The sequence below is a fragment of the Ctenopharyngodon idella genome, chromosome 9, assembly GCF_019924925.1.
Source record: "Ctenopharyngodon idella isolate HZGC_01 chromosome 9, HZGC01, whole genome shotgun sequence".
In the NCBI taxonomy this organism is placed as follows: Eukaryota; Metazoa; Chordata; class Actinopteri; order Cypriniformes; family Xenocyprididae; genus Ctenopharyngodon; species Ctenopharyngodon idella.
This window is the reverse complement of record NC_067228.1, coordinates 36,440,229-36,466,443: the sequence shown is the minus strand read 5'-3', so window position 1 is coordinate 36,466,443 and position 26,215 is coordinate 36,440,229. Positions and strand designations below refer to the sequence as shown.

Here is a 26,215-nt window from a genome sequence, read left to right as displayed (position 1 = left end):
TCTCCGTAATCAGCTGACACTGACCCAGCATTTGGGTTTCCTGTGGGGCGCTTATTTCCTCACGTGCTTTTGTCCTCACACTTCACAAAATCACAACGGTCAGCAGGACAAGAGGTTCAAGCAGGAGCGAGTGTAAAGGTGAGTATACTGTTTTGATAAAAAAAAAAAAAAAAAAAAAAAAGATAGTTAAGTAGTCAAAGAACTTATGTTGGATTTAACTAAAGAATAATTGATGATGGTCCGTTAAATTATTTAAAACGAATGCTCTAGTCTTCACGTCTGTCGAATCAACCCCTGCTGGATCGGCCATTACACCCGGTTGGACATATTTTTTAAACTGTCTTTTATCAATTATTCCACTTATAACACGGCCACAATGTCTAAACACAATTTTTGGTGTTTTATCTCCAGACATTTTGCGGGTTTCTTGTATTTGAAGCTGACTCGGCGGTGTTGGATGCAGTGGAACGTCACTGGCTAGTGGCTACATATGCTAATGAAGCTCTAAGTCTAACGTTATTTATCTGTTTTTGACATTCATTTTCGAAAGGTAGATTTTCATAAAATAATTTAAGTTGCGGTGTGTTCTCTGTGTTCGGGTGTGTGAACTCAGACACTGTCTATCAGATGACAGAAATAGATTAAAAAGCCTTGGGAGAAACCAGACTTAGTCAGTTTTTCATGCTGTTAAGAGGGCCAACGCTGCAAAGTTTCTGAAATGCAGGCATTACCTCTCTAAATCGCAATGATTGACATAGCTATAGCATGGGACAAAAATGTTAAGATATATATGCATTAAGCAATGTAAATTCTGACTAATAGATTCATAGAAAAATATTAGAATTTTTGTATCAATATTTTTTAAAATTTTTATTAATACCATCTATTATTTTGGTTTGTCATGCTTAATTTGGTACATAGTCATTAAAATAATTAGAATAATCATAAACCTGCCAACAAGAATAAACATTTATTAACAACTGTTATATGAATAGACGAATACGTTGGAAAGAATAATAATAAAAAAAAAGATATTCTAAAAAAGATCTATAGGTGATTTTATAGAATATTTTTGAATTATCTACCAAATTATAATTTCTTCTGTGTACAGTCTTGTGAGTTAACTATACTTTAGTTAAGAAAAAATCATTTTGTCTTTTTTTTATTTAATCTAAATTTTTTAATCAAATAATGATTCATTAAAAAGATAAAGATAAAAACAAATGGAGCCAGCGCAAAAATAAATTTTAGAAGCAGGTATAAGACTTGTTAGCACTGTAAAGCTATTGTTAATCAGATGTTTCCGTCTGTTCTTTTACAGCAATAGATTTTTTTGTTAAACAGAAACTCATCAACTGGAATCTTGAGTGCCTCATCGAAAAATTTGCTGGTAATCATGTGATTAACAATTTTGAATTTCAAATTCTATTTCTTTGTAGGTAAACACATTTTTCTCAGATTCACACAGATGCATCCACTGCCTGCCCTAAAAGGGGTGATGAACTGAGAAATCAAATTTTCCTTGAGCTTTTGACATATAAGAGGTCATCATACTATAAGAATATCCTGTAAGTTTCAGAGCTGAAAACTTCCTTGTTAGTCCAATAAAACCTTTAATTGACACCAGATCCAGCAAACGACAGGATTTACAAAGTGGGGATCTATGACGTCAAAGGGCAGCAAGCACCGCCTCTGCAGAAGAAGATCAACGCCTACATCATCACTGCCTGTTTAGCCCCGCCTACCGATTCGCGCATGACATGCAATAGGTAGCCTAAATAACATAGGCCTACGTGGTGCTAAACCAGATCGAGCAATAAAGATTTCTATTTTGACTTTTATTAATCAATGCATCCTGAAAAAAGTGTCACAGGTTCCAAATAAATATTAAGCAGCACAACTGTTGTCACGCGGCTTGCTTGCCATAGATACAAGAGAGCACACAAAGATGAAGATAATCCAAACAAGTGATATGAAGATGAAGAGTTCACACACACACACACAGAGAGAGTAACACATACAATCACCGAACAGAACAGGGAGTTGTTATAAGGGCACTAATGAAGGGAGGACACAATCAGGGAGAACAGAAACACGAGCAAATGGTTAATTAATCAAGAGACATAATGAGAGCAAATGAACTGAACAAGACATGACAGAATCTAGATGAAAACATAACAAAAGTCCAAAACTGTTACAACTATTTCCAACATCGATAACTGAGTATCAAATCATCATATCAGAATGATTTCTGAAGGATCATGTGACTAAAGACTGGAGTAATGATGCTGAAAATTCAGCTTTGATCACAGGAATAAATTATATTTTGAATTAGGCCTATATTTTAATAGAAAGTCATTATTTTAAATCGTAACAAATTTCTGTAAAAGTTTTTTTGCACTATGTAAATTGGGATATTTTACATTCATTTTATGGTTTTTGTTTGGCAGCCGTTGTTGACAGTCATTTGATTCTGTTTTTTACAGTGAAGGTGTTTGATCATAATTCAGGATATTTTACTTTAATTTTTACGGTTTTTGTTTGGCAGCAGCAGTTATTATTATCTTTTTTTATGTCTTTTTTTTTTTTTTTTTTTACTGCATATATCAGTTGTAAGGATCATTAAAATATATTTTATTTTAAACATTTGGCACACTGTGCTGTCATGCATTTCACCATTTAAGTTTTTTTTTTTTTTTTTTTTTACAGTGTAACTTTATATCAAATAAGTGACTTTTGCATTATGACTAATATTATATTTATTACACAGCAAATGAATCAGAAGATGGACCATTTTCTATGTTCAGTCTCACCAGATTGACTTTATTCAGGTAAACACTGCAGTAAAAATTCATACCAAATAACTTTTATTTTTGATCTTTTATTATCCAGAAGACTCTCTGTCATTGCAGTCCCACCTGACCATGAAGATCCTGATATGATTTCAGTATATCAGCGCACAGGTGGGTTAATACTGAAGGAAGGAAAAAGATCATAATATAGTGATTTCTTGCATGTCTTATTGTGTATTTGTCTCAAACTGCTTCAACATCCTTCAGTCTTTCTCTCTATGAATCTTAGCATTTTTGGAGAGAATTAAAGAAATGTAAGTATTCAAAAGTTACTACAAATATATATTTTAAGTTATAGTATGATGGAGGTAAAATATAATTTGACACTCATGTGAAACTTTCTCAGCTCTCTCTCTCTTATATTTTTATGTAGCGTTTGAACCGGGATCTCCTCTGAAGAACTGAGGATATTAGTGTTTGTGGACACACATACATCCAGAGAACATTCGGATGTCGTCAGGTGGACCAAAACATTGTGTTTGCTTTGTAAAGCTATTTTGATGATCACTTTTACTCCTGTGCTGTGGAAAAGATGGAGTACAGTTATTGATAATAATGAGAAATGTTTCTTGAGCATCAAAGAGACTTCTTTCACAAACATTAAGAATCTTAAATATTCAAACTTTTGGCCACCAGTGTTCATCAATCCAACAGAGTTTAGTAACAGTGAAATGATTTTGAAGGTTATGTGTCATGATACTTATTAAGATTGTGAAGAGAACTGCTTAGTCCTGAGCTGGACATTTCCTTTCTGACTGTTTAAGATCGTATTTATTATAAACACCCATTAATGTGTAAAAATCGAACAAGTTGTTTCATTTTTAACACATTCTTTCTAAAAGTTTAACATATTTCTGCTTTACAGTATTATACTGTAATTTCTACAAAAACATCACATGATTTATTTATTTATGATGAAAGCAGGAAGATCCAGACCTACAGGAGTGACGATTACTGACTATTGACCGGTAAGATCCTCAGAGAGCCAAAACAACTGAAGTATGGAAAGAGTGTGTGAGTGAAGGTGGTTGTGCGTGTGTGAAGATGTGTGTTAGTTACAGGATCAGAGAATGACACCGTTCCTCTGTCATAGTCCAGATTCACTCTCACACGATCAAGCTTCTGATTAAACTGTCCACACGTCACTCTCCAGACATCATCAGTGTTAAAGAAAACATCTCCCTTCCTCTGGTTTGATGCTGTAGTTACTCCAAGAGACCAGACTGAACTCTCTTTAAGCTCCACATCCCAGCAGTGTGTTCCTGAGTTAAACCCCTCTGAACCCAGAACACAGACATAACAGTCAAATCTCTCTGGATTATCAGGAAGAGGTTGTTTGATCCCGCTGTTTCTCACACTGGTCAGATCATCAGACAGGACGAGATGTGGATTCGCAGTGTTTGGATCCAGAATGACAGGAGCTGATGAGACACAATCAACAGATGCTTTTATTCTGATGTTCATATAATGATCAAGAGTGAACCAACACAGATTATTATGAATTATGACACTCGTCCTGTTGATCAAACACATCAGACATGTTCCTCTGATTGCTGTCAGTGCTGTTATTAGTTTCACACTCATTTTATCATCAACTACAAACATTAAATGTGTGATTCAGACATTTGTGTCCATTAATTAAAATAATAAATCAATGAGATGTTGAGATTTATGCTGTAGATGAAAAACTGTGTGTCTGATCTTCAGCAGCATCTGATCATCTTCATTTTATTGCCTCTTATAGTCTTTATTGGTTTAAAATATTTTATTCTTATTGTCTGTTGTGTTTGACTATGTTGGCTTGAGAAATTATTATTACTATGATTTTGAGATTAAATTTTCTGATTGTAACTCCTCTGAACAACCACTAAACCCTCAGACTGTTCTGACTCGTGTTACTTTATCTTTTATAACTGATCAGACTTACAGTTTTCCTAAAAATGACGATCAAAACTCCGAAAAATTATGCTGACAGATTCCATGGAAAATCGTGTAGTATATGATGGTCACAGATGCCGATTTTTTAGCTTCAGACTTTGATTCCATCCAGTCGGAGGATTTAAAACCATGTTTGAAATTTTGAGCCGATTTTTTTCAGTGTATGATATGTGTTGCTTATTAATACAGTACACGGTACAGTCATACGCTGCCCAGACAGTGCAGGGTGCGAAGTCACAAAGATCGAGAAAAAAACGGAGACAAGTACAAGATCAGCTAAAAAGGAAAAACTTACCATCGTCCAGCTCACGGATCACAAGCTTGGCGCTTGACTAGTGAACGAGTGATCATGTTGAGACACTATAATATACCGCTTACAGCCGCTAGATTGAGTCGTGAGCTCGCGCATGACATGCATGAAATAAATGTACGAGAAAACGCAGAATTTGCTGTTTGCGGCAGTTTCGTCACATAGTCGGGTTAATACAGCTCATGTCGCTCCCAGGTTAAAAAATACGGAAATTCTCATAAATACAGAAAAAAAATCACTGAAGAATACTAAGTGGAGCTCCACCATGAAGGAAAAACTGCTTCAGTAAGTACTGTACTCAGGGGTGTAATTTCCACTGGGGACAGGGGGACAGTACTGTACTCAGGGGTGTAATTTCCACTGGGGACAGGGGGACAGACAAGTCCCCCCCACTTTTCAAAATCCAGTTTGTGTCTAACCGCACAGCATCATCGCCACGGAGGACACAGCCTGTGTCAATGCGCGTGTTCGCGTCCAGGAAAGTCGCGTGTGCAAAAGTTTTATTGAAAGAAAAATCTATCAAATGCAATTAACTAATCATCTGATAAGATTAAATATAGAGTGTCTGTATAATATGTGTTCTTTTATCAATTTTCAAGGCTTGTTTTTCTGTTCCATGGCTCAAGCTAAACAGGCAAATAAGAGATTAATAACTACCATTGTTCATTTTAATTATTCTAATGTCTAATTAAAACATATACAAATGTATAAAACTGATCAGAGATCAGGTAAAACCATATAGGGTAAAACCCATAGACTAGGGCTGCACGATTAATTGTAATCGAATCGAAATCGCGATTTGGCTTAGTGCGATTATGACATCGCAAAGGCTGCGATTTTTAATGATATAAATATGTACACAGCGTGTTAGTGAAGAGCTGATCTGTGATCAGAAAAAGCAACACACGTCAAATATACAAACTTTCCAAACATGAGAAGCCTTTATGAACTTCTTTTCTAACAAAACACAACATTTAATGTGTTTTTACTCCAAACTCTCTTCATAACGTCAGTTGAGTGTTTGAAATAGCATTTTGATTAGCATCGGATTATAAATATACTTTATTATTACGGAAATACCCGAGAAGGCTTGAAGAAAACATATAAACCATGTATTGTTGTAGTTGTCTGTTTATTTTATTCATGTTTAATCAATCAAAGCGATTCTGCCTTCTTTTTATTCAGTCACAGGACAGCATGATGCCCGTTGGGGATTTCCTGGAACAGCGTTTGTTATATTGCGTGTATTTGGAGGATCTGCTCAAGGGCGCCCTCCGGCGTCCAGTATGAAACACATGTTTAGCGCCAAGTAAAGCTCACTCAATCCTATTCTGGGTAAAAATAGGAAAAATAATTCCTCTTTCTAAAGAACTTTGAGGGAAACATATAATCAGTGTTTTTCTCCAGCGTACATAAGTGAACAGGGTTTTTTTCCACAGTGGATGCATAAGAGGCACGTAGTTCATATTAAATACATGGACTCCATTTTTGATTTTGCATACCTCCTGACAAAAATTAAGAAATTATTGAGACAGATTTTTATCATAATAATATAATATTTGATAATAAATCCTTAGATGTTTCTAATGATATATAGACATACTGCTTGTATGTTAACAGGTAACCACACATTTTGTCATACAAGTTTTAAATATTATTTTCTAATTATTATAGTTATATTTATAATTAAATACTAATGCTAAATACTTTAATAATGAAAGTTATTACAACAGTAATGTTTCTTATTTGTTTTAATATTTTTATTTAGCAATAATTATAATAATAATAATAATAATTAGTCAAAATAATATATTAGCACAAAATTTCTAGCCAAATTGTGCAGCCCTACAAACAAGAAAAACAAGCCTGGTATTGTTTATAATTTTTTATTTTTTTTTAAATTTGTTTTATAAAATCGCAAATCGCAATTTTAACCAGAAAAATCACAATTAGATTTTTTCTCCAAATCGTGCAGCCCTACTCTGACACTTGTTCAGTAGTTCTCAGTGAATCTGCATTATTCATGGGTTCACTTTATCATCGCCCTCTACCGGTGAACCATTGAAATTTCTAACTGTTTTGAAACGGTTCGAAACAGTGATGACGTAATGAAGCCTCGTTTACTGAAATCACATGACTTTGGCAGTTTGATACACGCTCCAAATCACTGATTCAAAACAAAAGATTCATAAAGCTTCGGAGCTTCATGAAGTCATTAGAAATCGGCCATCACTAATGAAAGCTATAATGAGCAGCGGTTGTGGCACAGTCAGCGATGAAATCCCAGAAACAGCAACAGATGACTTTAATGTCATCATGGATGAAAAGAAAGAAGGAGATATGAGTTGGTTGATTCAGTAAATTAGCTCAGGTCAGGATAATCATATTTTCTGTCTACACCTGTTGATATTAGCCTAACGTTGACTGAGCTAACGTTAACATACACTGTTGCTAGGTAACTTAAGACTGTCAGCTAAATATTTAATTTAGAAGATTCTGTGTACCATGAAAATGAGTCCACTTTAAACCGCAGCATTTTCTGTTATGGGTTCCACTTCCGGTTTGGGGAACTTCCATTTAAAAAGACTGAAACGAATCATAAGGTTCATCATAAGGTGAACCTTATGAAAATCATAAGGTTGCCCTACAAATAAAGCTTATCCGTCAGTTTGACTGAATGAGCTGTCAATTTTTCTTTCATGTTTTATTTTCAGACATCATGAGAATAACGTAACGCTTGGTATTTTAACGTAACATGTTATAACAAGAATATCTATGGCAAGAGCTCTTTTCAGCCGCTGCTTTCTATCCTAATGATTATTTTCTTTTGTCCCTTTGCATGTCGCTGTAATAGTATGAAAAAGGACAACATATACTGCACATCTGTGGTCTGTCTGTTCTCCCGATATGATTTAGGATATATCCCATTAATAATTCACTGGAATGCACAAACAATCTCTCGTTTTTCTCCTCAAAGCCTCACGTCTCTTTCCAGGTTTGTTTTCACAGGTAAATACAATTTATTATCTGTCAAAATGACGGAAATCACTTTGAAATAGTATCACACAATGCTGAAGTTCATGAACATTTTTTATTAAGGCAACGTATATTACACAATACAGATATACAGTGGGTACGGAAAGTATTCAGACCCCCTTAAATTTTTCACTCTTTGTTATATTGCAGCCATTTGCTAAAATCATTTAAGTTCATTTTTTTTTTCCTCATTAATGTACACACAGCACCCCATATTGACAGAAAAACACAGAATTGTTGACATTTTTGCAGAATTATTAAAAAAGAAAAACTGAAATATCACATGGTCCTAAGTATTCAGACCCTTTGCTGTGACACTCATATATTTAACTCAGGTGCTGTCCATTTCTTCTGATCATCCTTGAGATGGTTCTACACCTTCATTTGAGTCCAGCTGTGTTTGATTATACTGATTGGACTTGATTAGGAAAGCCACACACCTGTCTATATAAGACCTTACAGCTCACAGTGCATGTCAGAGCAAATGAGAATCATGAGGTCAAAGGAACTGCCTGAAGAGCTCAGAGACAGAATTGTGGCAAGGCACAGATCTGGCCAAGGTTACAAAAAAATTTCTGCTGCACTTAAGGTTCCTAAGAGCACAGTGGCCTCCATAATCCTTAAATGGAAGACGTTTGGGATGACCAGAACCCTTCCTAGAGCTGGCCGTCCGGCCAAACTGAGCTATCGGGGGAGAAGAGCCTTGGTGAGAGAGGTAAAGAAGAACCCAAAGATCACTGTGGCTGAGCTCCAGAGATGCAGTCGGGAGATGGGAGAAAGTTGTAGAAAGTCAACCATCACTGCAGCCCTCCACCAGTCGGGGCTTTATGGCAGAGTGGCCCGATGGAAGCCTCTCCTCAGTGCAAGACACATGAAAGCCCGCATGGAGGACTCCAAGATGGTGAGAAATAAGATTCTCTGGTCTGATGAGACCAAGATAGAACTTTTTGGCCTTAATTCTAAGCGGTATGTGTGGAGAAAACCAGGCACTGCTCATCACCTGTCCAATACAGTCCCAACAGTGAAGCATGGTGGTGGCAGCATCATGCTGTGGGGGTGTTTTTCAGCTGCAGGGACAGGACGACTGGTTGCAATCGAGGGAAAGATGAATGCGGCCAAGTACGGGGATATCCTGGACCAAAACCTTCTCCAGAGTGCTCAGGACCTCAGACTGGGCCGAAGGTTTACCTTCCAACAAGACAATGACCCTAAGCACACAGCTAAAATAACGAAGGAGTGGCTTCACAACAACTCCGTGACTGTTCTTGAATGGCCCAGCCAGAGCCCTGACTTAAACCCAATTGAGCATCTCTGGAGAGACCTAAAAATGGCTGTCCACCAACGTTTACCATCCAACCTGACAGAACTGGAGAGGATCTGCAAGGAGGAATGGCAGAGGATCCCCAAATCCAGGTGTGAAAAACTTGTTGCATCTTTCCCAAAAAGACTCATGGCTGTATTAGATCAAAAGGGTGCTTCTACAAAATACTGAGCAAAGGGTCTGAATACTTAGGACCATGTGATATTTCAGTTTTTCTTTTTTAATAAATCTGCAAAAATGTCAACAATTCTGTGTTTTTCTGTCAATATGGGGTGCTGTGTGTACATTAATGAGGAAAAAAATGAACTTAAATGATTTTAGCAAATGGCTGCAATCTAACAAAGAGTGAAAAATTTAAGGGGGTCTGAATACTTTCCGTACCCACTGTATATCACTATAGTTATATTTAACCCGTCCGTTATTGCTGTGGAAAGAATCGCGCTTCTGGTGTTATTCATGGCCTGTTGAAAGTACCTTTTACACTTTTAAATGTCCTTTTAATGTTCGTTGGTTGAAGGGTGAGTAGAATAATGTCATCTCATTGTACCCAGATTAAAAACAAAACGTATTATTGCGTTCATAGAGCGAGCCTTTCACTGATTGTTTACAGCTTAACGGAACAGCTCTTCAGAGAAAAACAAATGAAGGAAAACATGTGCCTAGAGCACCTCGTAGTGGTCATTATATAAAACACCAAGGAAAATCCTTCATGAGATATTGCTTTATAACTCAACATCTTTAAAGGGGCTATATGTAAGATTTTCACTTTAATAAAGCATAATACCCCAACATGTTTGCAGATATTTAGGAAGCATGCTAAGTCCACCTACTTGTTTCTCAGAAAAACAATGCTACAGCCAGACATTCTACTTTGAAATGTGCGTTCCGTGTCAGAATGTCTGTCTTTGTTTTGGTCTGTGCGAAACTGTGTGCTGCCAGTTTATCCAATAGTATTTCGACATCACAGGTTGCCAGTTGGCAGAAAACACCCGGGTGTGCCTTATACATCCTGAAAAGTGAAGCTGCGGGCTCTTTGATCGCCCCCTGGTGGCTGGATGCAGTACAGGTCATAAACCTCACCCTCTCCATTCAAACGAACGGGAATGAGTCAAATCAAAAAAATAAATTACACTTTAAATAAAATTTTCCGAAAGATGGTTTTGGTCATTTGTTATCACAAAGTTATCAGGTAGTTGTTATCACGCTGATATATATTCATCAATAGTTCGTTTTTGTGATAAGTTTGATTTTAGCTAGCAATTTGATGCTATAGAAAAGGGGCGTCGTCATGATTGACAGTTGTGATTGACAGCTTCTCTGAGGACTGTCGGAGCTTCGAGGGGAGACTGAAGATATATAACTATTAATTGTTGTGTTATTGTGTTATTTCACACCGACAAAATGAGTTGTTCAGCAGTAAACTGTACTAACCAGCCTACAGGATCTGACGGATCACTGAACTTTTTTCGGTAACGTTAAATGTGGGCTTTATAAGCTAATTAATAAATGTTATTAGGTAATATAACACGCCTAACGGACCAAGATCATTTTAGAGTTGTTTCTAGTGGCATATTATATTGAGTTTATCTTCTGAATTTGCTGTTTCAAAAATATTATTGCTCTAGAAACAGAATAGCCTATTATTTTATAGGTAGGATTTTAAATTGTGTATAATTTATATAGCTTATTTAAAATACATCAATGATGACGCAGTCGTCTGGGCGGAAGTTTGATACCGCGACTCCGCCTCCGGGCTCCACTGACGATTCCTTCTGCGCATGCCCAGGCTCCAAACTGACGTTTTTGCGTAACATGTCAATGCCCATTGTCGTACGTTTTACATTCAGTTTATTACAATGGAAGGAAGCGGTGTCACGTCGTCCATCTTTTTTTACAGTCTATGAAAACACTGCATATTGCGGCCATGGAAACCAGCAAACAAACTGGGTCAGATAATCGCAGATTCTGCCTGACCTAAAAAGCCTCTGCATCCATCTAAAAATCTCTATGAACGACAGCATATTAAAACACAGCTAAATCACTCATCAACTTACAGTGTGTAAGTCTCCTCAGCTTTCATTGTCAATTGCGCTCCTCAAGCTGGCAACCAACGTCTAAGAAGGAGAGGGCGGGGCAAACAATATTTTGAATTTGGACTGCAGTACCTATTTCGACCACTGGGTGTCATTCCTACATATAGCACCTTTAAATAAAAATATACACAAGCTTAACTATCAGAAATTATTCTGATAAGAGTGTTTTCCAACAATGATGTAATGAAACAGTGACAATTTAAGGTTGAGGGGAGTAAAGCCTGTGTTTAGGCTATTAGCCAAAGAAGAACTTTTATTTTAAATGTTAATTTATAAGCGGTCTACTTCAGTGTGATACGTTACCATATCATCATGCTCACACTGGGAATTTGAATAATTGTAATGTGATGATCTGGTGCGGATACCTAAATCAGAAAATAACATCAGGTGGTTGGTGGGTGGGTGATTTATTTTTAACAGTGGATTCAGGTGCAAGTCAATGCAGTCTTTTTCTTTGTTCAATTTGGACACTGAAGCCCCTGGACCCCCCTAGAGGGATCAAGGATCAAATCGAAAACATTTTCTCCATTTTATATCCCCCCAACTTCTCAAACCAAAGTTACACCATTGACTGTTCTGTTAGCTTTGTCTTGATAGAGTTAGCAAACCACATTCTGAGGTAAATCCGGAGTCATTCATTATTAACTATGTTAATATTCATCATTATCCAGGGCTTGACATTTACACTTTATCCTGGATATGTAGCCGGATTAAAACATCAATAGCTGCGAATGATTGATTATATTACATTAAATGTAAACAGCGACTGATAATGGATTATATTAAAGGTAACAACATAGATAAAACTACACCATTTACCTCTAACTCCTGTTGTAATCTGTCCATACTGACTGAGTCTACCCACCCCTGTCCATCTCCAAACGCACTTGGCTCGCATCTTCCACTACTGCGGGTCATCTCATCTCCTGCATTTGTTTCGCCTGTCATGCATCTCCTGGCAATGAGGCACATGTTTCTGTTTTTAAAGTCGATTTTATCGACGATTTTAAAGTCGTGTAGTGTATGATCCCCAGCCTTTCTCTGTAACCATTTACAAAGTCGGCAAGTGTATGATGCCTGCTGTTTAAAAATCCGTTCAGATTTTAAAAGTCGTGTAGTGTAATCCAGCCTTTAACGACTAGTTAAAACATTCTAGACTGAGCTCAACACACAAAGACTGTTTCCTTCGACTGAAGCCGATTTAAATGCCTACACACAGAATTTAAACAAACACCGACAGAGCGCAACTGGCTCTGACTCGGCCCGTTTGGGCATGATCAGTCGTAAGTGTCAAATTACATTCATAATCTGCCTTACAATCTATCTATCTATCTATCTATCTATCTATCTATCAGTTTGTGTCATGAAGCACCTCTAACTCTCCACCCATCCATCATTTCCAGTGTCTGTGTGAGAGCTCAGATCTTCTACAGTCAGACTCACTGTTTTGGACGATGTCCTGCATCTTCTTCCAGACTCTGAACAGCAGGTTGCCCAAGTAACGTGGCACATGAATCAAAGCTCCAGAAGCCATCTGTGGATCCGGCTGTGAGCTCTGGACTCTGGAAGAACATTCAGGAGTCAGAACTGCAGTGGCTTTGGATCAGAACCAGAGAGACCAGAGACAGGAGCAGATCACTCACCTTTCCATCGAGACTGGAAACTCCTGCAGAACAAACACACCATTTATCATCAAGAACTCAATCAATGAACCAATGATCAACCAATGATCTGAAATCAGACCTTCAGAAAGCAGACGTCACTGGCTTTCATCATCTCCTCCATGTCTTTGATTGTGTGTGAAAGAGCTGAGATGTGTCTGTTCATCTCCTCCAGCTTCTCCTTCATCATCTGCTTCTTCTGCTCCTCTTCCTCCCTCAGTGCAGTGATTGTAGCTTCTTCTTCATCTCTGAGAAACTGATGAAGCTTCTCAAACTGCTGTTTAACCTGACGCTCTGTGTGCTCAGCTTGAGACTGAAATCAGATCACACTTCAATCATCTCAAAGACGAACTGATTCTGGAGCAGCATGAAGAGTGAGTGAGTAAATGTGGGTTAGTTCACTACAACTTTAATTTCTGAAGCACTAGTGCTGTAGTAGTAGATGTTCTGTGTCTGGAGGGTGAAAATACACATTATCAATCACATCCTCAGGTACATTCATAATGTCAGCAGTTCAGTTCAGGGCTCATTAATATATTAATCACTTTGTGTTCGGCCAAATGAAAACATAGAAGGTGAGTGTTAGCCAATGGGATTAGGACTGACACATTATTCCCGCCCACTGCTGAATAATCAGCTGACAGAGGTGTACACACTTGATCATCGATATACGCCAATGACTGTGTGTGTGTGTGTGTGTGTGTTTCAGTCAATAAAGGAACAGGTAATTATATCATACAAATCAGTTCAGCTCTTCTAATCAAACTCTTGAATATGTCAAAAGAATCAGTCCTCACCTTGATGTGTTGAACTGTTTTCTCAAACTCTCCTTTAATGTTTTCATTGTGTTTAAGTTTCTCTTGTAAGGACTTCAGTGCTGTATTGAGATCCTCCTAGAATTTAAAGTGAAAATCTATAAGGCACCAGAGATTTCTGTAATATGTTCATATATGTAATACATAAGCTGAAACAAGTGTTTATCCGTCTTACCTTGTATGATGAAACCACTTCACCGATGGGTCTGAAATTATGATTGTCGTGTTGTTTTGAATCTCTGCACACTACACACACAGGCTGTTTGTCCTCCAGACAGAAGAGTTTGAGTTTCTCACTGTGTAAACTGCAGATCTCCTCAGATCCTGATGAACGCCTCTCATTTCTCTCCTTCAGGAACGACTCACACAAGTTCTTTAATGCGAGATTAACTGGAGGATTGCCTTTTGAGGATCTTCTCCTGCAGACAGGACACTCCCGAGTTTCCCTGGTTCTCCAGAACTGTTGAAGACACTCTTTACAGAAACTGTGACTACATGACAGAAGAACAGGAACACTGAAGATTTCATGACACACGGGACAAGAAAGATCATCTTCAGATAGTGAAGCCATTGTCACTGTTTGAGCTCCTGCAGTCTAAACTTTACTTTCACTTTCTGAATGATGGTTTCAAAAATGAATAACCACAAAGATCTGCTGTCTGTTCAGAAACAAACTTCCTTCTCAAAAATCCTTCTTGAAAGTTTTCCTCTTTGTTCTTCATTGATAGCCGATTCTTTTTTGCTTTTGTTGAGACAAAGTTAGTATGACAGGAAGGAGAAATAGCAAGTCAGTCTCTTCCTGGTAAGTGTTTTAAGAGGGTGGAGTTTCTGATCAGTGGGTGTGTTTAAACAGGGATCATGTTGCTGATTGTCAGTGTTTGGAGATGTGAACAGAGGTGGGTAGAGAAACTTAAAACTGTACTCAAGTAAAAATACAAATATTTAAATAAATAATTTTTTCATCCAGAAGTGAAAGTAAAAAGTATCCAATGACTGATCAAGTAGCAAGTTACTAGTTATTTCAGATGTGATTCAGATCAAGCAAGATGATGATGGAGAATCAATGAAGCATGAATAACAATATGAATGTTTTCTCCCTATAATGTCCAAGTGAGAGATTGCATGTCAAATCTACATTTAAAAAATAAATAAATAAATAACCTGCCATCTGTATCAGTAACAGATGACACAAAGTTTTCTGCTTCAGTTGTGGTGTTGGTTCACGTTGTTTCTAGATTATTGTGCAGAGAGATCAGACACATTTTAAATAAGTGCAAAAAGCTTTAAAAATCAACTTTAATCACAAAAAATGTTTTGGCTGTGGAACAAAATGAACATTATCATAATTTCAATAATCATATATCATATCATCAGCACATGGCAATGGCAATTTATTAGCCCAATTAAATACAACTTACATTGTCCAGTGTGCTTTACAATAGCTAAAAACACAGAAAAACACAAAAAGTAAATAATAATAATAATAATAATTAAGCAATAAAACAGAATTGTCGAAAAATACCATAAAATAGACTAGAATTAGTGCTTCAGCATTATAACAATAAAATACAATGTAAGGGGGGGCTTCAACATGTATTATATGCTTTGTCAAACAAATATGTTTTTAACTTAGATTTAAAAACAGATAAAGAAGAAGCCAGTCTAATCAAAATGGGTAAATCATTCCAGAGTCTAGGGCCAACTACAGAAAAGGCACGGTCCCCCCTACATTTTAATCTTGATTTAGGGATAGACAGGCGTCTCTGATTAGATGACCAAAGTGATCTTGTTGGATGGTGCTCAGTCAAAAGGCTGGAAAGGTAAGGTGGAGCCATTCCATTTAGAGATTTATAAACAAGAAGTAAAATTTTAAAATCCACTCTGTAGTGTACTGGTAACCAGTGTAGGGAATGTAAAATAGGAGAGATATGGGAAAGTGTGAACAAGTACTAGTCAGGTGAAATCACTCATTCTGACTGGATTATTAGAGCATTGTGATTGCTATAAAAGGAGTGAAGAAGTGCTTTCAATCATTGTGTTCTTGTGTTAGCAATGGTTTCCAAAGAAAGACATGTAGCCATCATCACTTTCCATCAAAATAGCCTCACATGCAAGGAAATTGCTGCAAAGTTTTTTCATCTGAAAGAACCATTTACCGGATCATGAAGAACTTCAAGGAGAGAGACTCAACCTCAGTGAAGAAGGCTTCAGGACGTCCCAGCACCAGGACCATCAGCTACAGAATCGAGTCTCCACCAGTGGAAAGGTACTCAATGTTGACAGCAGGTCGTGTGAGTGAATTTGACACACAGTGAGGTCAAGACTTTTGGACAACACGACCATGAGTCCTGTGTCGAGCCAACAGTAAATCATCCAGAGTCAACACTGTAAATATTCACTCTCTGCATATACTGAATGTTTTTGCCAATTAAATAGTGATGATTGATCCTTGAGCTTTATTCATATTTTTATCATTATTACCATTACTGGAAATTTTTTCTGTCACTGCTTTTATTGTGTGCATTGTTTTGGCAACATCATGCCAATAAAGTACATTCATACTGAAAATGTAAATACATAAAGTCATCTAAAACATGTATATTATATAATTACACCAGTAGATGGCGACAATGACTGTCTTTTGAATATGATGATCTGATTCAGCTGGAGGAGCACATCCTTCCTCTGACATCAAATCAGTTTCCACATGACAATAATATATGGCTCTATGACATAAAAAAAATGACAAGTTATGCATTCAATAAACATTCAATGGTCATCTGGCATCTGTTTTTCTCTAGTATGCATTGTAGGAACCGTGGACGAACCAGACAAATGAATCATTCAGATGATTCTTTCAAAACATAATTCCAGAAACCCTCAGAGAATTTTCGGCTCCAGTCCGTCTACAGAACAACCCCTGCTTGGTACTGTTATGGCACCAGCCACGTTTACATGTACACTTTTTTGTCATTCCGATTAAAATCATTCCAATTGAAAGATTTGGTGGAGTGTTTACATGAGACATTATCTAATCCGATATGTGTTTACATGTACCGGCGCTTTCAATCGGAATGACTTTGTGACATGCGCACATTAGCCCATGTCCTGTTTGCCGCCTTTTATTCCTGTCAACATGGAGTTCCATTACTTCTTATGTGTGCCATTTTTGTGTAAAGCGTTGCTCTTAAGCAACAGCATGAATTTGTGGGCATTTTACTGCTGGAAGGACTGAAGAAAAGACGGGCACAGGAAGCTGACCTTTTTGGTGGCTGTGCAACTTCTCAATACTACCCCTCCCTCCTCCGAAAAGCAGAAGCGTGTGGGTGAAGGTCCGGAGTAAGGACTGGTGGGAGCGGGTTGTATTGGTGGAATTTAGTGACCTGGAATGGAAACTAAACTTTTGCATGAGTGGACTGGTAGAGGGATTTATGTCCCCAGAAGAAGAGACCGTCAGAAATCCAATTGTCCTAATTATGCGTGTCGCCGTTGTTTTATACAAACTCGGAAGCTGTGCGGAATACCGTGTTGTGGCAAATAAATTCGGTATTCACAAGAGCACAGTAAAAAAGTTTGTGTATATCTTCTGCAAGGGAATGATGAACGGGCCGATACGAGATCTGATATGGATGCCAGGTGAAGAGGACGCATCCGAAATCGCACGGAGATTTGAGAAAGCACATTTTGTTCCTCAAGTAATGGGTCTTATAGACGGCACCCACATCCTTATCCTCCCAACATCTGATGGTTATAAAGACTTTGTCAACAGAAAAGGCTGGCCTTTGTATGTTCTGCATTTATCTCACAATAAGAGGTTAAACAGTTTTAGCTCATTATGTAAGGGTAGAAAATAAACATTTTATGCCAGAAAATGAGTCTGGGTAATTTTAACAAAAGATTTTGAGGGATGACTACAAATGGAAACATTTTTCTATACAGTTAAATTTATATTTTAACATGTTTCACTTTTTACAAAAGCTAAAGTTTGAAAGCAACATTCTTGCAATTTTTTTTTAGTAAACTATTTCAGGTTTAGAGCATACACACAACTGAAGAATAATTTTGCCTTTCTCTGGTCTTCTTTTTAGTGTCTCAAGAACATCGAAGGAGAAGAAGTCAGGCTTCAAATTGTTGGTGACCCTGTCTACCCCCTCCTAGATTGGCTAATGAAAGGCTTTATCAACTCTTCTAATTTGACCCCAGCACAGGAGACATTCAATGTGTACCTTAGCTCAGTCCAAGTGGGCATTGAAATGGCTTTTGGTATCCTTAAGTCAAGATGGAGGCTTTTTTTTTTTAAGAGGAGGGACTTCCTCTTCACATTCACACCAGCTATGTTTGCTACCTGTTGTGCCTTACACAATTTCTGCCAAAAAAGAAGCAGATTTCTGTAACAGCAATGGTCTGGATGGAGGAACTCAATGACCCCACAGTAAATTTCCCTCAGCCAAGTCTGCCAGTGCACTACCAGGAAACTGCCACTGGCAACACTGCAAGGGAGGCTCTAACTAGATATATGGCCAAACGCCTTCTGCTTCATAAAGGGCACCTTTTTTAACATATGTATGAAACACCACATATAACACTTAGGCACAGGTTTAATAAAATTCAAAATATTCCACAATTTCCATACAAAAGAAATCTTCCATACAAAACAAAAAGGAACAAAAAAGTGGCAGTGCTGTGTAGTGCAGTAACATTAAGGCATATGTGAAATGACATTCAAAATATTTCTGAATCTCAAATCTTAAGTTTTTAAACAAAACAAAAACAAACAAAAAAGTGACAATGCAGTACAAAATAATATTTCATTCAAGTATTCTTTTAACAAAACTGTGCCTACTAAAGTACAAAATTTGGCATCAGAGAGCCTGTACTAGGAACAACAATCTATGTCTGCATTTGTGTGTATGGTTGAGGTAGAATGTGTGATTGTGTGCATGTGTGCGTGAGTGTGATATTGCGTGCAAATGTGTGTGTGATTGTGTAAAAATATGCATGCGTGTGATTGTTTGTGTATATGCGCGTGTATGTTCATGCATGTGTGTTTGCGAGCAAATGTGTGTGTGTGTGTGTGTATGCATGGCTGTATGAATGTATGTGTTTTTGCATGTATGAATGTCAATGCATTAAGGCAAATGTAACAATGAACTTGCAAACATACAGTATGTAACCTGTAAACATTTAAAACATTTAAATTTTAAAACTTATATAAAAGTGTACCCAACTATGATGACTTCCACTACTGAGAAACCAGGAAATGTGAAAAGGGTCTATTCAGCGCGTGCAGGAACTGAACAAATCATTCAAACTGACTCACAAACCAATTTAGACAGCCAGCCTTGTTTGATCAAGTCTTTGAGTAGAATCGACTCAAAAGAGTGATTCATTTGTGAATGGGGCATCATTCATGAAAAAAAAAAATAAGATAAACTATCAATTTCTTAAGAATTGCATTAAAATAAAGTAACGAGAGGAATGTTGACAAGCGTAAAAGCTTTTTCATTAGAAATGTACTCAAGTTAAAGCAAAAATCTCGTATACCACACATAGGGTACAGTTATTTTAAAAGAAATGTAAAAGCAGTGTATATATTCTCCAAATATTCCCATGTAGGCTACATCACGACTGGTTGAGGACGAAAACAAAAATTAACTAAGTAAAACCCGACGCTGACAGTGCAGAAATTCTAACTTGGAAGCATAACTAATTTAACTTCTAATTTAAGCTTAAAACTTTAACATGTGCATTTTTTCCTCAATCTCACATGATCAGCCTTTTGTTGGAAGAGCATGTGTATCTTTCAGGTGCATAATCAACTACTCAATTATCAGGCATTGTTTCACCCCTACACTGTGAAATGTACAGTAACTTGCTGGCATCAATTATCAAGTAAGATGCTGTAGTCTAGCTTACTGTGTAACTTTATTGTTACTGTGATTAAACTGACAGTAAATAAGGCTAATTTATTCTGTTTAGCTGTTGAAGTTTGCTCAGCAATGAAGCTCAGAAAAACATGATCCTGTGAAAAATGTCATGCTGTTTAAAAGGCTTACTTGTAGCTGTGTTGTTTCACCTCGGCCCCTTCGGTATTTGATTCTTCATGCAGTAGATGTGAGCATGTTAGCATGTGGATACAGTTCCACGGTTTATCCAACAACGTTACCCTATCAGTTATATATTTGTAATAACATGCAGTCTTATTAAAAGGGTGCTGCTCTCCCGGCACACTCTTAAAAGGAAACTGAGGTAAATTAATTTACAGTTTTTCACAATTGACATCAGTTACATCAGTTAGTGTGGACTGAAACACTAATAATAAATTTGTACATTAAACAGTCAGTCAACAGTCTGTCTCTGTTGTATATTAACATTATTGCATGTATTTAACCCTCTACCGCATGGTGTTGCCATATGGCAACATACTCCTTGTGTTCATTTCCTTGCCACTGTCTCTTGAAGAGAACATCCTCGTTTTTTTTGTTGGTAAGAGAAGACCTTAGTTTAGCCAATGACGTGCTTTGGTTAAGTCACGTAACATGCAATTTTATTTTTTCTGTGGCGTGATTCCTGACAGACTGCCGTCTCTTGTCGGTAGTTGCTGAAAGCAAACTAAAACGTCAGTAACAAACAAGGACCCGCCCATGTCACATTCACAAAAAAAAAAAAAAATGGTTACATCATCTCAGGTAAGTTATGATGACATATTCACCACTCAAAAAGTTATGAAATTAGTTTTTGGTAAATCGATAAAATGTCTGTGTTGGCACATGGCAACACTGTGCAATAATGGAATGACATTATTGTAATAGATTAGCTAGCTAGCAAAGGTCAGCTGCAGTCTGTTAAGCTGTAACAATAACAACATTAATGCTAGTGATATAATGTTGATTAGTCGTATGTTAAGGACTGCCATGGAATTTGTATTATGGATTAAATCAGCATCGGAGACCAGCCTGCCCACTGCCACCACAGCCAGTACTGGCCCAGACCTACCACTGGCCTACCATGGTGTCTCAAAAAGACAGGTGCAAGTGGCTGTAAGTGTATTGTTAGGGTGAAGTGCACCAAATGTGATGTGTACCTGTGCCTCACCTCTAAAAAAACTGCTTTTTGAAGTTTCGTACAGAAAAAAGGTGAGGTTTCAAGGATTATGGGGGGTTCATGTTCATAACCTTCCTCTCATAAGATTGCGTAATGTTGAATTTTCATGAACTGCAATGTTTTTGGTTTTATGTCAATGTTTTATGATACATGATGAACAGTATTATATTTGTTTTTAACTGTTTAAATTTGCAATTTAAGTAATGTTCATGAAAAACGTAATGAAATTCAAAGAATATAAAGCATTATTCAGCAAAAGAGAATGGAATAAATAAAAGCACAAGATGTTGGAAAATATGTATAAGGTGTTTATAATTACTGCTAAAGCTTATAATAGCACCAATTGATTCAATACAAACAACATTTCTCTCATGTGTGTGGGCTTTTATTTTGGTGTGGCGATGTCACGCCATAAGGCTGCGCCACGCTATGCTGGGTCTGTTGTGAATCGGCTGAAGAAAGGTTTGTGGATTTAAACATCAAATTTGTCAAACAGATATCGTCCGTTCAGATAGTTTTATTGGTTTTACAAGCTGTGTGAATTGATTATTAAAAGCAAGTAAAGTGAGTAAAAATTCTGTGAGTAAAGCGCGTTCACACAGTAACAGAAAAGGTGCGTCTCATTTCGTGCCCTATATCGTGCATCAGTTTATCATTAACACGAATTCAGTCTCTGGTAAATTGTGATGAAGAAACGGAGCTTTTCGAAACTACGAGTCAATTGAATCAAATGCTTGTCAAAATGATTCACTCAGTGTTTCGAATCTCTTGAAAAGCAACACCAGAGGCTGCAGTTTCAGGAGCGCATACTAGCTGTTTCATAGCACTTATTCAATTATATATTTGTATTCATTTTCAGTAATGATTTATTGATTTAATTGTTTAAATGTAATTGATATTTTCTCCTAACTCTAAACATATCCTTTGGTAACCCTCTTGAAATATTTAACCTCATTTGTTTCAGAATATGAGCTCCTGTATTCTGGTTTAAATTCAGATTTGATGGAGAGAAAGGCCTTATTTTTCAAAGTGGAAGTAAGCTATTTTCTCAGGGTTCCAACAGGTCGTGGAATTTCTGGAATATCATGGAATTTTAAAAGGTCTATTCCAGACATTGAAACTCAGGGAATTTTATATTTTATTTTTTTGTCCAAGTCATTGAATATCAGGCATTTTTGTTTGTCATAGTGGCTTTTAAAGTCATGCAAAATGATATTCAAGCTCAAACCTTTTTAATATTATGCAAAGCTTAAACAAGTGTATTTCATGACAAAGATTGTCAGTCACTGAGTATGTACGTATTTTGAATAATGTTTTATGGTTTGATTTTCATGTTTAGCTGCGAACAGAGCCCGCCCACACTCTGATTGGCTGTGATTTATGATTGATTTTGTCGTCTTGTAGCTTTGTTACGTCTGTTTAGAATGAATAAATATGAATAAATCAATATATATACACATTGGATAAACTATCAACATTACTTCTGAAGGAGAATTATTATGGGTTTTCTGTCTTCAGTTTGCAGTAAAGGATAAATGAGAGATAATTGAGAAATTAATTTTATATATATATATAATATATATATATATAATATCTCTTAATATACACTTACCTTTTTAGTGTTTTTGATGCACACAGCACGTGTTAAAGCAAAACAATAAAGGTAGTAAGGATAAGACGTCTGTTTTCATCACACATGAGAGAAGCACATTACAAACAACGAATGCGACATATAGCTTGGCTTAAAGTTTTAAACAGCTCTGGAAATATTTTAGGATATTGAAACATAATTAATATAAATAATACAAATAATCAAATGTGGAAATCTGTAAAAACAATTAAAAGACTAACGCTAAAAAGAAAATGAGACGGCAAAACCTTATATTTTAATGCTATAAAGATATTCAATCATTTAGACAAATTGTATTTATCAGTAGGATATTAAACAAGTTTTCTTTTTAAATCAAATTATAGGCATGTGGATAGACAAAAATCACCTCAAAAGTTGTGTATGCAAATCATTAAAAAAAAATTAAAATTATCAAAAATCAAAACCATCATTCAAAATTAAAACAAATATGATTTTGGTTTTTAGACACAGTTCTTAAAAATAAAATAAAATCCAACCACCATAAGAACATTATTTAATTGAAACTGAATTTTTTAAATCATTAGGCTAAATAACTAAAATCGCTTTAGCAGTTGCATATGGAAATCAAGCCTAATGTTAAAGCCTAAATAGGGCATAGTTGAATAATCAGAGTTCAGTACATGGAAATGACATACAGTGAGTCTCAAACACCATTGTTTCCTCCTCCTTATCTAAATTTGATTTGTGCAAAAGACCTCTGAAGAACAGGCGAATCTCAACATAACACCGACTGTGATGCAACAGTCGGGATCATTAAGGGTTCCTACACATTCCATTTCAAAATTCCATACTTTTCCATACTCAAATTTCCAGACCTCCTTCCAAACGATTTCTGCCATTAGTAAGCCTTGGTCTCATTTTTTTATGTGTTTTCTCTGCTTCATGTTTGTAGTCCGGGTCCTCTAGACTTGTTGAAATAAAGTTTTGTATTTAGTATTCACGTCTAGGCCCTTCTCTTCTTAAAACCATGTACCTGTGTGACTTTTGTTGGAGATTAATCTACAAGTACTAATATATTCCCTGTTTGTCTGGGGGCATCGTCCCCCAGGAGAAGATTTTTGTGATTTTAACATGTAAACGAAGCATTCTGGTGCACTCTGACAAGAACATAAATGGAAAAAATAACATTTGCTTCAAGTAAAAAAAATAAAATAAAAAAAATAAAACATTTTGGCACTAGGGCTGAGCATTGACAAATTTCACAATTGAATGCAATTTTGATTCAGAAGTTTGCAGTTTGATTTTGATTTGATTACCTTTGATTTAGTATTGATTAATTTGGGGTCTATCAGGTACAGTACATGGCAAATTTCCACAAAGAAAAAAATCTCTCAACTATACAGGGAACCACAGCTGGTACATCATTATAATATTAGGTTAAATTGATTGTAAGTGTAACGGATGGAGTGGGACAAAGGAGTGGGAGATCCATGTGCAGGCTTTATTTAAAGGAGCGTAGTCGTACAGGCAATAGGTCAAACACCAGCAAACAGAAACAGGGAGGCAAGGCCAAAGAGTAGTCCAATTCACAGGCAAAGGTCAAGGCAGGCAGCAAACAATCATCAACAAGGAAACAGTCCAGGATTAAAAACACAGACTAGGCAAGGAACAAAGAACATGGAGACAAGGTCAAACAAAGGCTGTGTGTGTGAGTGCAGCTAATAAAGGGTCACTGATGGGAAACAGGTGTGAGTGCATGATGGGTTCCTAGGTGAGGGATTATCGGAAATGTAGTCCAGAGTGATGTATAACTGTGTGTGCAATGAAATGGTGAACCGACGATCTCTGGTGGGAAGTAGCAGGAACCAGCAGGCGCCGGATACGTAACAGTAAGCTACTTACATATAGGTTAAATTACACATAAGGAAGTTTTTATAATAATGTTATAATACATTTTTAGTGACAATTATTTTCTACTCTCTTTTTTTTTTTTGATGTAGGCCTAAACATTTAAATGGTGTCATAAAACGGATTTATACATTCAATATCGAAGCACATGTTAAGTACAAATACAATGAATATGCAATAGCCTATAGTGCATAAATTTAGCAAAATGCTCCTCGAAGTTCATTTTTGTAGCTGAATAATGAGTTTTTGGACATTGAAAGGCTTTTCTGAGGTAGGCTAAATGTGAAATTTTTTACAAGCTGTTTTATTGATGCCTTTCTGCGGTTGAAACACTGATTGATTGATTGCATGTGACATGACACAGATTTCGGTAAATTGTACTATATCTTTCAACATACCTTCGGATGTTCAATCATGTTTATTTTGCGTTGTAACTAGTAAAGCGGAAGAGATTGTTGGTTCACGAGTGCTACAGCGATCTGTCACGCCACAGAGCACCAAGAAAGATCGTGACTCACTCCAGTCTATGGGAAAGTAACGATTCACATAAATGACGTATTTTGATTTAAAACAGCTAATTTTGCCACAAAGTGACTAGTTTGCATATACAGGTGCTGGTCATATAATTAGAATATCATCAAAAAGTTGATTTATTTCACTAATTCCATTCAAAAAGTGAAACTTGTATATTATATTCATTCATTACACACAGACTGATATATTTCAAATGTTTATTTCTTTTAATTTTGATGATTATAACTGACAACTAAGGAAAATCCCAAATTCAGTATCTCAGAAAATTAGAATATTGTGAAAAGGTTCAATATTGAAGACACCTGGTGCCACACTCTAATCAGCTAATTAACTCAAAACACCTGCAAAGGCCTTTAAATGGTCTCTCAGTCTAGTTCTGTAGGCTACACAATCATGGGGAAGACTGCTGACTTGACAGTTGTCCAAAAGACGACCATTGACACCTTGCACAAGGAGGGGCAAGACACAAAAGGTCATTGCAAAAGAGGCTGGCTGTTCACAGAGCTCTGTGTCCAAGCACATTAATAGAGAGGCGAAGGGAAGGAAAAGATGTGATAGAAAAAAGTGTATAAGCAATAGGGATAACCGCACCCTGGAGAGGATTGTGAAACAAAACCCATTCAAAAATGTGGGGGAGATTCACAAAGAGTGGACTGCAGCTGGAGTCAGTGCTTCAAGAACCACTACGCACAGACGTATGCAAGACATGGGTTTCAGCTGTCGCATTCCTTGTGTCAAGCCACTCTTGAACAACAGACAGCGTCAGAAGCGTCTCGCCTGGGCTAAAGACAAAAAGGACTGGACTGCTGCTGAGTGGTCCAAAGTTATGTTCTCCGATGAAAGTAAATTTTGCATTTCCTTTGGAAATCAGGGTCCCAGAGTCTGGAGGAAGAGAGGAGAGGCACACAATCCACGTTGCTTGAGGTCCAGTGTAAAGTTTCCACAGTCAGTGATGGTTTGGGGTGCCATGTCATCTACTGGTGTTGGTCCACTGTGTTTTCTGAGGTCCAAGGTCAACGCAGCTGTATACCAGGACGTTTTAGAGCACTTCA

At 36.9% G+C, this 26,215-nt stretch overlaps 3 protein-coding genes across 7 annotated transcripts in view; 2 read left to right on the top strand and 1 right to left on the bottom strand.

Moving 5' to 3' along the window:
- The window catches only part of LOC127519401 (gastrula zinc finger protein XlCGF8.2DB-like), a 90,397-nt gene that overhangs the window by 50,063 nt on the left and 14,119 nt on the right, over positions 1–26,215 (top strand). The window lies entirely within an intron of this gene.
- Positions 1,818–14,932, bottom strand: LOC127519396 (zinc-binding protein A33-like). Of its 2 annotated transcripts, XR_007931807.1 has the most exons (7): positions 14,202–14,926; positions 14,009–14,104; positions 13,294–13,524; positions 13,194–13,216; positions 12,994–13,112; positions 12,370–12,505; positions 4,044–4,273 (listed from the first exon to the last, which is right to left on the bottom strand). XR_007931807.1 is itself a non-coding variant. In XM_051907085.1 (6 exons), exons 1-6 carry the CDS (start codon positions 14,595–14,597, stop codon positions 3,804–3,806), a joined length of 1,335 nt encoding a protein of 444 aa, XP_051763045.1. In that variant the 5' UTR covers positions 14,598–14,932; the 3' UTR covers positions 1,818–3,803. The 2 variants fall into 2 exon arrangements, 1 of the variants encoding a protein (XP_051763045.1); XM_051907085.1 differs by lacking the exon at positions 12,370–12,505 and having other exon boundaries at positions 1,818–4,273; positions 14,202–14,932.
- LOC127519399 (gastrula zinc finger protein XlCGF57.1-like) overlaps positions 21,541–26,215 on the top strand; it is a 52,420-nt gene continuing 47,745 nt past the window's right edge. For 2 of the 3 annotated variants that reach the window (XM_051907099.1, XM_051907091.1), the window contains exon 1: positions 21,541–21,592. The gene's annotated coding sequence lies outside the window, so the exon portion shown is untranslated. The remainder of the gene's footprint in view (positions 21,593–26,215) is intronic. The other variant, XM_051907102.1, reaches the window with a different exon arrangement.

Excerpts from the sequence above, each read along its gene's own strand:
- LOC127519396 (XM_051907085.1), bottom strand. The coding sequence starts at position 14,597 with ATGGCTTCACTATCTGAAGATGATCTTTCTTGTCCCGTGTGTCATGAA. Across the intron at positions 13,525-14,008 it reads AAACAGTTCAACACATCAAG|TCTCAAGCTGAGCACACAGA; the intron begins GTGAGGACTGAT and ends ATCTGATTTCAG. Across the intron at positions 13,217-13,293 it reads GTGACGTCTGCTTTCTGAAG|GAGTTTCCAGTCTCGATGGA; the intron begins GTCTGATTTCAG and ends TTTGTTCTGCAG.